The sequence below is a fragment of the Convolutriloba macropyga genome, chromosome 7 (assembly GCF_964194025.1).
Source record: "Convolutriloba macropyga chromosome 7, txConMacr16.3, whole genome shotgun sequence".
In the NCBI taxonomy this organism is placed as follows: Eukaryota; Metazoa; Xenacoelomorpha; order Acoela; family Convolutidae; genus Convolutriloba; species Convolutriloba macropyga.
The window spans coordinates 61,911,691-61,925,593 of record NC_134474.1 but is presented as its reverse complement, the minus strand read 5'-3'; the positions used below and the strand labels follow the sequence as shown (position 1 = coordinate 61,925,593).

Here is a 13,903-nt window from a genome sequence, read left to right as displayed (position 1 = left end):
TAGTCTTGTCTCCTCGATCTTCGACCCAATAAGGATAATGTCGCCATCAACGATCCGTTTCAAAATAGTTCTTCAAGAACTGTGGAAACTTGGGGGAAAATGGGATGAACAAATTGCCCCTCAAGTAATTAAACCACTTCAAAAGAATTTGGACTTACACTTTTCTTCACCAGAAGTGACATTGAACAGAACTCTCAATAAGAGTTGCCATTCACCAGAAAGTGAAAATGAAATCCATGTATTTGTTGACGCCTCAGCTGTAGCAGTTGCAGCCGCTGCATACTTGAAAACAGTTCCTAACTTAGCCACTGATGTTGAAACTTGTTACTTAATAAGCAAATGCAAAGTTGCTCCAATTAAACAAATCAGCAAACCCAAATTAGAGTTGGAAGCCGCAGTCATCGGAGTGCGCATCCTTTCAACCATCATGAAAAAGTCATCGTTTCTCATTACTCGTTCTACACTCTGGACAGATAGTCAAGTAGTACTTGACTGGTTATCCACAACCAAGAAACAACCTGTTTTTGTTGCGAATCGCCTCAAAGAAATTCTTGCATCAACTGATGCTTACCAATGGAAACACGTTAACACCAAAGAAAATCCAGCTGACCACGGGACCCGTGGTCTCAATCCAGACGAAATGCCAGCCAAGTGGCTAACAGCGCCAGCATTTCTTTCCACAAGACAGCTCAGTGCTCCTGAAAACTCTCCAAAGCATGTGTTAGCAACGCATGAAATTTCACGCAATTTGTCGGAGCAAATAATCGACCCGACACGGTTCTCAACTTGGAACAAGTTGCTCCTGACTTTAGCAACAGTCTTCAATTTGGTCTTTCGGATTAGAAAACAAAGGCCTAAAGATCAGCAGTATATAACAGAAGATGTCATTCTTGCAAAAAATCGGCTGATCAAAATGTCGCAGCAAAATTTCTTCTTCTCAACAATCCCAGCCCTGAAACTTGGTTCCAGGATAGATTCAAAGAGCAAAATCCGTTCGCTCAACCCAATGTTGGACTACAATGAAATGCTTCGGTCATGTGGAAGATTGCAATTTGCGCCAGATAACCTCGAAGTCGAGAAATTTCCGATTATATTGCACGCAAAAGACAAGATAGCGAGACTCTATATAGAGCATGCACACAACATTTGCGTTCAACAAGGAACAGAGCCATTGAAAGCTTTTGTGCAGCAAAGATACCACATCATTGGCCTCAGGAAAACACTTTTGAGTATAAAGTACCTATGTTTTCTCTGCAGATGATTTGCCGCTCAAAACATTCAACATGTCATGGCTCCCCTTCCTGCCTGCCGTTTTTCGACAGACTCTACTCAGTATCCTTTCGCGAACAGCGGAGTCGACTTTTTGGACCCTTTTTCATAGAAGATGCCAAAGGACAGGTTGAAAAACACTACGGCCTCATCTTCACTTGCCTGGTTACTAGGTGTGTCCATCTAGAAGCTTGTCCCGATCTCAACGCTGACACTTTTCTAAACGCTTATCGACGTTTTGTAAGCCGCAGATGTCAGCCAACAATAATGCTCAGTGACAATGGCAAGACATTTATTGGTGCATCTGAGGAACTGAAAAGATCTGTGAAACGTCTGGACAACGACAAAATCTACAAAGCAATGGCAGCAACGAACACAACCTGGAAGTTCAATCCTATCTATGGACCTCATTTTGGCGGTATTTGGGAGAGCTTGATCCAGACCGCGAAACGCACCCTATTGATCATTCTAGGCTCCAGAAGACTGTAGCTTGATGTGTTCAGGACAATTTTGGTCGAGACCGAAGCTATATTGAACTCCAGACCACTAACGATTGTCGCTGACCTTCCGAAAAATGAAATGCCTCTCACGCCAAATTATTTTCTGATCAACAGACCGTTCAATTCTCTCCCACCAGGAAAGTTCGACAGCCAAGAACCCGCCAGTTTCAAGTCTTGGAAGAATGTGCAGCAAATGGTCAACCACTTCTGGAAACGACTCGTCAAGGAGTATCTTCCGACACTGTTAAAGATGTCCAAAGGGAGCGATAGTGGCCAAACACCACTGAGAGTCAACGACATTGTTTGGATTCTGAAAGATATGATTCCACGAGGAATTTGGCACTTTGGACGTGTTCTCGAAGTCTACCCTGGACGAGATGGACAACACCGTGTGGTGAAGGTTAAAACGGTTTACGGCACGTACGTTTGCCTGGTCTCCGCGCTCGCACGCGTTTTGGCTGATTAGCCCATTTTTTCTTGACCTTTTTCTGAAACGGTTCTATAGGCAACTTGAGTTACACCCTCTTTGACGATCTGGTCAACCGTCTGTGATGAGTTATTTGGCCTCCTCTTTCCCCTGGAGCATGTCGTGCAACAATCAAGTCAAAAGTGAAACTTGAAAAAACATTGACTTTTGTCCTTATCGCAACCAAAACGAGCTGGTTGTTCCCGCAACTTAAAACTGAAAAAAACTTAACGAACTCTCTAGAACAATGTAATTGAATCCTTATCTAGATTCTCTTACACCGTTACCACCTCTTGTGTTCTTGACCAAAATACACATCTGCGCTTTCCTGAAGTTACTAAAGACCATTTTAACGCCGTAAAAAATGGTGTTAGTGGTGGCAAAAACATTTTTTTAACCCCGATAGATGTCCCTTAGTGCATCCCTTACAAGTTGCTAATGATATATGAGAGCAACTGTATTTTAACTTCAGTAGCGAAATTCAATTTGCAATAATGGTTTTCAATAGTTTAGGTGATCATGACCAAATCAGCCATCTGAACAAATCAATTTAAGCACAAAAAACTTAGATGATGACAACTCACCTCTTTCACCAAATGGGAGAGAGTTAGCTATTCTCTTTTATGATGTCCGATTTCTCTTCTGCGTCCAGTTAGCTGATCGCATTTTGGCCTTTTATCTTTGCTTTCTTTTCAGTGTCAAGATAACGAGCTCATATCAGAGTTGGCATTCGTTTTTCCGTATAACCAATTTTCGTTTTGCGTCAAAACACCGAGTTCAGTTGAGAGCTGGCGCTATCTTGTTGCTTTTCCTTCAATACCCGAGTCGACAAACTGAGCTTACTTTAGAGTCGGCGACTCCGTGGATTTTTTCTTATTATTTTTGAATTAACAATTTTTTATTTCTGCATGTGTTAAAAGATGATAACGATGATGATGATGGTGATGACGATAATGATAAAATCTATGCTTTTTTCTTTGAAAGTAAGGTTACATTTAAAAACGCAACTAAGTGATTACACAAATGAAACTATTTATGGAAGTCCTTTTAAGATTTACTTACACTATTGGGTTGCACTAAATAACTACGTACGCCTGATTGTTATTTAAAAACATCTGATGGTCATTTGTGGCAAATTTTAAACCTCACTAGGTATTCTTATTACGTACCATCTTTACGTAAATTTCCCTATTTTCCCTTTTTTTCCCAACTTTTTGTTTCTTTTTTTTAAACAAGTAAATTGAAAATATAACCCCGGGGTTAAATATTACAAGTTTAAAATTATATAAACAAAATTAGTACAATGTTAAAAATCAAAATTAGTGGTTCCGTTTTCTAAAGGTAAAAATAATTTTTGAAGCCACCAACATTCCTTTCCAACGGTAAAAGTTTGAATTGTTGGAGCAGATGCTGTTTTAACATGCGTTTAAACTTTGAGCGTGATCTGATAGTCCGGACTTCACGCGGAAGTTTATTCCATTTTTGGATGCTTCTTTTTTGTATTGATCGACTGCTCGACCTTAAGAGAATTAGCTGTTCAGTTCTGTTGTTTTTTCTTACTAAGACATTACCACTTAGAGAAAAACTCTCAGTGCCGTGTGTTTTCAATAATGAAATATCATTCCTAAGTTTTGAAACACTCATCTGGCTTATTAAAAGTTCTGCAGGCAAAATGTCAGATTTTACTAAGAGATCTGTAGATCTCTCAAACTTTTTTCTCATATAGCAAACTTTAATACCCCAATTGATTTGTCGATTAATTCGCTGCATTGCAGAGAAATTCAAGTTCTGAAAAAATAGAGCACTGAAGGTTAAATGAGAAAGGACTAGGGATTTGAATAGCATCAATCGTAATTCCAGAGGTAACTGATAACGTAAAAGGAATATGGATCTAATCGCTGTGACCATATTTGATAGGACTTTGTTGAGTTGTACATGACAATTTAGTTTAGAATCAATTATTATACCCAAGTATCTTCAGTGACTTTGTGGTTTAATTTCTTGTCCCCGAAAAACTGTTGGATCAAAATTTTCATGTTCCTTCGAGCCGCAAAGAAGTTCAGTTTCACCGGTATTCATGGTTAATTTGTTTTGCTTTAGATAATTATCTGTTTTCTCCAGTATTTCAGAAACACATTTTTCCCGTTCGCTGACATTGTTTCTGCTAAAATGGAAACTTGTGTCATCAGCAAATTGAATTATGTCGAAGTTTCCTTGTACTTTTTCTCGAAAATCATTAATATAGAGAAGAAAAACTAGTGGCCCTAAAACCATTCCTTGTGGAACACCAGGATTTGTTTCCAACCATTCTGAGTAAGCATCATTTATCATAACACGCTGCTGTCGGTTCTTAAGAAATGATTCAAATATTTCAACTGCACTCTCTGAAAAACCGTAAGCTTCAATTTTTTTGAGAAAAATTTCGTGCGATATTGAATTAAATGCTATAGCTAGACCAAAAAAAACAGCAACTGAAATTTTTAAGTTATCATAGTTTTTTTGTAATGAAGTTATCGATTAAGTGTAAAACAGCATCTGTAGAAGACTTATGTTTTTGAAATCCAAACTATGTAACGTTCAAAATTTTTTCTTTTTGTATAAATTCGTTCTTTTTTGATGAAACTCCATTGTTCTTTACTTGTTGGTAGTTCTTTGAAAAATTGCTGTTTTGAAACGCCTATTAACTAAATTTCTCTGATATTTGAAAATGGTATGCGCGTGCTCCGATGGGTTATTTTTCCAGATATTAAAAAGTCTATGTTTTTTGGCGATTTCTTCTCTCAACTCTTTTGTCAGCCAAGGTTTTTCAGCAATTTTTTTCTGATTGAAAGCTTTTTATAAGTGGGGCGTGGAACTCTAGAGTTTATGAAAGCATTGTACTCCAGTCCTGATTTGAAAGATCAAGACTAAATTTATTTGCATCGAACTTTCTTTTATTTCTACTGATAAAACTTTGCTTCCTGTTTTTAGGTTCAACAAGAAAATTGGTAGTGTATAAAACAATCAGGTGATCCATTTCAACTGATGGCGAAAAAATCTGAACATCTTGAATTTGGTTTTTGCTGGAAAACCCATGATCGATTAGTGTTACGCCTTGGCTGGTGGGTTGTGTTGGTTTTTCTGTGTTTGACAAGGTAAGGCCGGAATTACTCGCAAATTCATCCAATAAAGTGGATTCTCTTTTGTTTCTCTCGTCTTTTCTTAGAAACAATCTTATATGCAACTGCTGCATCAGAGTTGCCCGAATCAGATGAATTTTACCCAGAAATGAAAAAATTATTGAGACTGCTTCCACTAAAGTATCAACTCGTTGTCGTTGAAAGAAAAATGTGCTCTTTCTTGGCTTCATGGCATAAATTCTCAACATTACAGATGGTTTTTCGGCTATCTGACAGACATTTTGCGTCCAACTGATTTCCTTCCACTCACAGCGATCAGTCACAACTTGATTGTCCCAGCTCGAAAAAGTTGCTTGCTAGAAGAAGTTTTGCTTCAGTTCTTCAGAAAACTCAAATCGACCGGAATTCAAACTCTAATCAGTTTAACTTTTTGCATTCAGCATTTAACCTTATTACATCTGTTACCGAACTGTTAAACCTCATTGTTTTCTCAGCGCAAAATTTTCTCTGCTCACTACAGAACTCAACAATTTCTTCAAAAACTTTAGTTATGTACTGCTTGGAATTTTTTTTGTAGAAAAAAATTTACTCTACTGTTTTTAGTCAATGGTAGAATATATTTGATTATATGTCGAGATGTTCCTGTTGTGTTTGGTGAGAGGCAGCAACTTTGTAAGCGTAGAATTTCGATAAAGAATTAAAAACAAATTTTAACCATTTTTTACAATTTCTTTTATTGAACAGCAAAGACTGAATAAAATTCTTTATTTAACTTAAAAAACTCTTTCTATCCCACGAGGTTTAAGCAAGGCCACTGTTAAAGTGCGCTTATTCTTACATTAATACAAGAGCTGATAAAACCTTTTCTGCAACAGAACATCAAAATAAACATACTTCCAGCTAATTATTGATGTTCGGAAAAAAATTGACAGATCGATAAGCCGCAGTTCAGAAAAGATTTCAAAGATTAAAATGGGGTTATTTTATTATCAAGCCTTTCAAAGTTATCGTCATCTGAGAAGCGAAGTTAGTTCAATCTGATATTCCCAGGCCAAGATTTATTTCAGAAAACTATGTCTTAATGATTTCCAATCACTGAGTGGTTTTTTAGCTAAAATTGTTCTGAAAATAGTACCACAAAACTAAACCGTGATCGATATCACTGCAGATTCCCATTTTGATCTTCTACATGCTGTAAGGGACTCTCACAAACTTACTTTTTTACTATTTGAAGCAAATTCATGTTCGAGACAAAAATAATTGTTGTTTAAAGCCTCGTCGAAAATAAAATAAGTCTGTTCCAGAAAGAATCACCTTATCTCACTTGTTGGAGCTCAGCTCGCTAAGCTTGCGTAGGCGGGAAAATAGAAACAAAAAACTTTCTGTTGTCCTAGTCAATTAATAGTTATAGTTATAGTTCTAATTACAGTTTGTCAGTTATAGTTCTAGTTACAGTATGTCACGTGATAAAAAAGAGAAAAAGGGGGAAATAACAAAAAAGCAACACACAGAACTCAACGTAGCAGCCGCAGAAAACGGCTGAAAGTAATATTGCAAAACAAATTGTCTTGAGCAGTAAATAAAGTGTTACTGTGTCTTGAACTAGAAATATTCCTGAGCAGTAAATTGTTGCTGTGTCTTGTATTCAAAATATTATTCTTGAGCAGTAAATTCTGTTACTGTGTCTTGTATCAACGAATTATTGGTGCCGAAATTCAACTGCTACAACCCCAACTTCTGGTATTCTCAACTTGTGAGTACAAACAGCAAATGGCAACTTAAGTTTAAATTTAAATATTTTTGCACAAACAGGTCTTAGACATATATCTTTGTCTTCGATTAGTTTTTTCTATCAGATTGAACTCGTATATATAAAGAGATCCCGTATTGTGTGATCTGTAGCAATCCAGTTCAAACTGATATTTGAAAAAACTAAGATTAGCCAATAGTTACGAACTGAATTTGTAGTGCAACGGTAAGAACATAGCGGATATACAGTTACTAAAGCAAACTGCAAAAACAAAATATCCGGACAGATTTTGAACCGCTAAAACGATCTGGGCGGTGTAAAGCTTTCCTTGTTAATTGTGGGAGAGCACCCGCTACATTTGGTCCGCCGAACCGGACAGTGGAATAAACTGCTGTCCAACCCAACAGTCGAAGTGACGAAGTCATCAACGAACGAGAACAATCCCAACGAGCAATTCAATAACGCAAAGCCAATTAGGCAAAGCAAATAGGAAGGTTGAAAAGCAAAACTTAATTAAAGCAAACAAACAAAGGAGCTCTAGAGATTCAAGCTGCAGTCCCAAAGTACACAAGAAGTGACTCCGTCACAGAGCCAAAGTGTTTTGGATAGACAGATCAGCAACTTGCGAAACAACTGGTTAGAGAAACAGAAAGAAGGTTTTGAGCTCATTAGGAATCGAGATTGACCAAGCAAGATACTGCAATTGGACGACAGCGTTTAAAAACTCGTGAATAAGAAAGCTGAGACTATCCGAGACCCAGATATTTCTTTTAAACGCAAAGTCGAGACAGAAAAATATTTTCAATATTTGAACTGAGAGTGGTAACCGTATATTCACGGACAGACAAACTTGTCAAGCCAGCAAAGCCAGTCAACTCTTCATGTCATTGAAGAGCAACCACCTGCGAATAATTTGCATCAGATAGAACAAAACGTTGGAATTCCAGAATTTAACCAAAACAATGATAACAAAAGCTATGCAACGACGAATACGGTTACACGAATCGTGCAGACAATCAACCGGGATACAGAAAACGTTTCAGAAACATCTTCAGTGAAACGTCGGGTTGGAGAACGAATGAAGGAATTTGAAATTGAATTCGAAACAAAAATGCAAATCGAAGGAGCACAATTTGATCAGAAGAGGTTGGAGCTAGAAATGCAAATGAAAGATGGAAAATCAGCTTCGGGAAAAAGAGCGACACCTAGAGCGCCAATTGCAAAGAACAGCACTGGAGAACGATGATCTACGTTCCCAATCGACTAAGGCGCCTGACAAGTCACCTTTCAATTGGACCCCAAAAGGGAGAGATATCTCGGAGTGGGTGAATTCGATGGACGACACGCGAACACCAATTCGACCAAGAGCTCGCATCAACGTCAGCCCTGAACGGAATAAGCATTGGCATTACCCATGGTACCCAAACTCTCGCGAACACTCAGCAAGTTTTGAAGAGCGGAATATATCGCCGATAGCTGGAAGGCACTACAACACTGGACATTCAAGCAGTAGTTTACCAAAATTGAGGTTGAACAATTTTGACCGAAACCCGCTGGAGTAGCCTGAGTGGTCTACCATGTTCATAGCAACAGTAGATAAACGCATCATTCCCGACTGAGAGAAAATGAGCCATTTGAAGACTCTGCTAACATGCAAAGCAAAATCAGCAATCTCGGGAATGGGCTATTCTGGACAGTTTTACAGTGCTGCCTGGAACATTTTAGAAAGAAAATTTGGAAGACCCCATGTAATTATAGATGCGCAGCTCGAGAGCCTACGAAAAACTAATCAAGCGAAACCTCATGATTCAAACAGCCTTATTAATATTTCTGTTTTTGTATCTAACTTCGTGAACATGCTCAAAGAGTACAGATATATTGGTGATTTGCAATCAAGTTCGACATTGTACATGGCCGTTGATAAGCTACCACAGGTTCTTAAAGAAAAATGGTGGTTCAACTTCGATGACAAGGACGAGCACTGGTCTGATCTAATCATGGTTGAAAAATGGTTATCACGAATGGCATTCGTGCATGAAGGCTTTTCAGCGTTTAAAGCGGAACGCAAAGAAGAAGACCAACGCAACACAAATAGAGAAAAACAATTCTCGAAAACATCGAACTTCAGTACAAGTTAAAAGCTGCAAGAAACCAAGCAAACGCAACTCGATCACTGTCCTTTAGCCGATGGCACTCATGAAATTTAGAACTGTCCGTCATTCAGAAACATGAGTGTGAATGATCGATACGTGGCAGTGAGGAAAGAACGCTCATGTTATGGATGTCAGGGAAATGGACATGCAACTAAAGATTGCAAAGTCAAAGCGTGCTGTATAAACGGATGTACCAAAAGGCACAATAGATTGCTACACTCAGAAAACCAAATGGATGAGGGCAAACGTAAGCGCAGCAACAATAAACCAAAGTAACAAAGTTACCAGCTTTCTTCAGATAGTTCCTGTATCAAAACAGAGCTGTCGCAACCGACTAAATACTTATGCTTTCCTTGATAGTGAATCAACGGTATCTTTCATCGATCAAAGCGTTCAGGAGAAGTTGCAAGCTGCAGGCACCGATGTAACGCTCAACATAGCTGGCATACATGGAACAAGAGATCTGAAGACGGAAAAGGTTCCTCTAAAAATAAAGGAACTGCATTCAAAGGTGCATTCGCTTGAGTCGTTTGTACACCCGTCAATTTCATTGGGAGACACAAACTATGACTACAGCAAATTGAAACAAATGTTCAACCATTTGAGTGTACTTCCCAACAGAAGCTTTAATTTTGTGGAAGTTGGCATAATTTTAGGTCAAGATGCGTACAACCTCCAAAGAGCATTAGAATACAAGATTGGAACACAAAGTGAACTTTTCGCTGTCCTAACAGAATTAGGATGCGTAGTTAGTGGACCCATGAAAGGTAACAGGAGACAAAATGTTTGTCATTTTGCCAGCACAGACGATGTGAAAATGGCAGGAAATATTCAGTCATGATGGGACATAGAAACCTATGCTTCCAAAATAAACGTCGTCAGTCAGTCCAGGAAGGCGATGCAAGCACAAAAGGTGCTTGAGAGTGCGGCAAAATTTACAGGCGAGCGGTATGAAGTGGGAATGCTGTGGAGTGAACCAGAGCCGAACCTACCAAACAATTACGGCTCAGCCTTGAGTCAGCTTCACTCATTGGAGCGAAGGTTCCGAAGGGACCCAAATCTTAAAAGTTTGTATCAGCAGTCAATAGATGCAGATGTTGAGAAGGGATTCGTGAAAATATTGAACGAATCAGAAATCAAGGGCACTTTTGGGAAAGAATGGTACTTGCCACACCATCCAGTCCTAAACCCGAACAAACCCGGTCAAATCCGCCGTGTTTGCAACGCTGCATCAAAGTACAAAGAAGTATGCCTGAACGAAAAGCTAATAGCCGGACCGAATTTACTACATGGGTTAGTTGGAACAATTTTCAGATTCCGCGAAGAACCAATAGCCCTGACAGCTGATATCGAATCAATGTTTCTGCAAGTGCAGGTTCCTGAACAAGACAGGAGCGCCCTGAGATTTTTATGGAGACCAAATGTTAATGAGCCGGTGCAAATATACGAATACCAACGCCACGTTTTTGGAGCAAAGAATTCACCAACGTGTGCGAACAACGCTCTCAAACGAGGCGGCATTGATAATGAATATGAATTCCCTATTGCGGCAAAAGCAATCCACAACAACTTCTACATGGACGGTTTAACCAAATCAGTAGAGACAGCCAAAGAAGGTATCGAGGTGTTCAATCAGCTACAACCACTTCTCTCGAAACATGGATTTGAGTTGAAAAAATGGATTAGCTGATACCTGATTAAGGAATGATGAAGGAACGAATGATGAAGGAATGATGAAGGAACTCAATGATGAAGGAACGCAGTGATACCTGAAGGCTTAAAACCAATCAGCAATACCAAGCAAGTTGATGTTGAACCAAATGCACAGGGATCATGTGTAATTGGAATGCAACGGAATGTTACTGACGATAGTCTTCAGATCTGCAGAGGTAACAACAAAGAAGTCGAGGCTCCTGTAACCCAAAGGAAGATCTTTTCTCTGGTATCTTCAGTATTTGACCCAATCGGAATTTTTGCTCCATTCAGTGTTCGCATGAGACGACTGCTGAAGAAGATCTGGACGAAGAATGGTCAACATTGGGACAACAAAGTCGAGCCCGGTGAAGAAGCAGAATTCCTGAAATGGAAGGAACAACTTCCTATTGTAGCCAAAACAAGGTTTGTAAGAAGATACTCCAATATATTGGAGAACAAAATTGAACTTCATGTGTTTGCTGACGCATCTGCGGAAAAGATGTGTGCAGTGGCATATCTGCGTTCGCAACCAAAATAATATTCATGCGGCTTGGCTTTCGTAATTGGAAAATGCAGAATGGCGCCGATGAGACATCTTTCAATACCACGCTTAGAATTGCAAGCAGCGGTGATGGCAGGGAGATTGAAATAACAAATTGTCAAAGAACACGAGATGAGGATACACAGTTACAGTTTCTGGTCGGACTCAACTACAGTACTGCAATGGATACACAGCTCTCACCACAAACAGCAAGTGTTTGTGGCCAACCGTGTGGCTGAGATGATGGATAGAACTGATGTTTCACAGTGGAAATATGTGAGCGGAATTAACAACCCAGCAGACATTGGCACCAGAGCCATTAATGTTGATGAACTCAATAGAAGCGAGTGGCTTACTGGGCCGGCCTGGTTGAAGCAACCAGAAAGCGAGTGGCCTGAGCAAGTCAACCTGGTCTTTGCTGCAGATGAAGAGAACATACCCGCGTCAACCTTCATAACGCAGGCCGAAGAAAAGAAACCAATTGTTCAGTGGGGACGATTCAGCAATTTCAATAGACTTGTAAATACAATTGCATGCGTAAAACGAGCATCGAGGGAAAAGAAACCAGCAACAAAGATGATTGGTATTGAAGAGAATGAAGATGCCAAGGCAACTATCTTCAGATTTTTACAGCACGAACAATTCGCTGAAGAGATGAAATCTCTAAAAACTGAAAAGGAAATCCTAAAGGTAGCAAAATTTTACAATTTTTAGCTTTCATTGACCAAAGTGGACTCTTTCGCACCAAAGGCAGAATAGGCAAAAGTCAATTATTGGACTTCAGCGCAAAGCGTCCAATATTGTTACATTGGAAACACCATGTTGTGGAATTGTTCTTGCGTAACGAGCACAAGAACAATTCCCATGAAGGGACTGAGCATGTCAAAAATATAGTACAGCAACGATTCTGAATTATTGGCGTGAGGAATGCCTTGCGTTCAATAAAGAACAAATGCGTCACCTGCCGAAGAGGCAGAGCACTAACAATGACTCCAGTGATGGCCGAGCTACCAACAGAAAGGCTTGATGCTTCATCCGCTTTCGCAAATTTTGGAGTAGACTACGTTGGCCCATTTACAGTTTAAATTGAGCGCAGAATAGAAAAACGGTGGTATTGTTTGTTCACATGTCTAACAGTACGAGCCGTACATATAGGGATAGTTCCAAAATTGGACACTGACAGTTGTCTAAATGCAATTATGCGGTTCATAGCCCGAAGAGGTAAACCAATAAAAATGATCAGTGACAACGGGACAAACTTCGTTGGAGCAGACCGGGAGTTCAAAGAGTATGTCGCAGCATGGAACAAAAAAAGAATTGAAGAACATTTGCTGCAACAAGTAATCAGATGGAAGTTCAACCCGCCTGCCGCACCTCACTTTGGAGGGGTGTGGGAAAGACTGGTCAGAAGTTGCAAAAAGCAATGTACGCAGTGTTGGGGAACCGATCAATTACGGAAGATGTTCTTTCAACAACAATCTGTCTTGGTGAGCAGACTTTGAATGCAAGACCCTTGACACCAGTCAGTTCGGATGTAAATGATTTGGAATCTATTACTCCAAACCACTTCATGCTTGGCAACAAAAATCTTTGTTTTCCATAACTACTATGCGCAGAAGAAATTGTTAATCATAGAAAGCTCTTCTGACAAACACAAGCGTACTCCGATCTCATCTGGGACATATTCAGAAAAGAATATCTGCCAACATTGAACAATCGACAAAAATGGAATTGTGAATCAAACAGAATTCTGAACAAAGGTGATCTCGTTTGGTTGGTCGAAGACAGTGACAAACGAAGATGTTACAAACTTAGTCGAGTAACAGAAACAATAGAGGGTTCTGACCGAACAATTCGATCAGCGACGGTCCAAACAAAAGACGGAGTCTACAAGAGCTCTGTGGTGAAGCTCGCTCCAGTATTATCGATAGCCGAAAATGTTTTCACGAAGGAAAACAGGGCCGGCGATGTTGGAGCTGAGCTCGCTAAGCTTGCGTAGGCGGGAAAATAGAAACAAAAAACTTTCTGTTGTCCTAGTCAATTAATAGTTATAGTTATAGTTCTAATTACAGTTTGTCAGTTATAGTTCTAGTTACAGTTTGTCACGTGATAAAAAAGAGAAAAAGGGGGAAATAACAAAAAAGCAACACACAGAACTCAACGTAGCAGCCGCAGAAAACGGCTGAAAGTAATATTGCAAAACAAATTGTCTTGAGCAGTAAATAAAGTGTTACTGTGTCTTGAACTAGAAATATTCCTGAGCAGTAAATTGTTGCTGTGTCTTGTATTCAAAATATTATTCTTGAGCAGTAAATTCTGTTACTGTGTCTTGTATCAACGAATTATTGGTGCCGAAATTCAACTGCTACAACCCCAACTTCTGGTATTCTCAACTTGTGAGTACAAACAG

The 13,903-nt window shown here is 39.4% G+C and overlaps 1 protein-coding gene across 1 annotated transcript; it reads left to right on the top strand.

The window, feature by feature from the left end:
* The first annotated feature begins 10,218 nt into the window (after window positions 1-10,218).
* On the top strand, window positions 10,219-12,207 carry LOC142343096 (uncharacterized). Its single transcript, XM_075394782.1, has 5 exons — window positions 10,219-10,503; window positions 10,633-10,873; window positions 11,033-11,375; window positions 11,462-11,708; window positions 11,761-12,207. Exons 1-5 carry the CDS (start codon window positions 10,219-10,221, stop codon window positions 12,205-12,207), a joined length of 1,563 nt encoding a protein of 520 aa, XP_075250897.1.
* The last annotated feature ends 1,696 nt before the right edge of the window (window positions 12,208-13,903 follow it).

Coding starts and splice junctions, on each gene's coding strand:
- LOC142343096 (XM_075394782.1), top strand. CDS start 10,219: ATGCTGTGGAGTGAACCAGAGCCGAACCTACCAAACAATTACGGCTCA. Junction 10,504..10,632: donor CTGCATCAAAGTACAAAGAA/GTATGCCTGAAC, acceptor CTGCAAGTGCAG/GTTCCTGAACAAGACAGGAG. Junction 11,709..11,760: donor TCTCACCACAAACAGCAAGT/GTTTGTGGCCAA, acceptor GATGTTTCACAG/TGGAAATATGTGAGCGGAAT.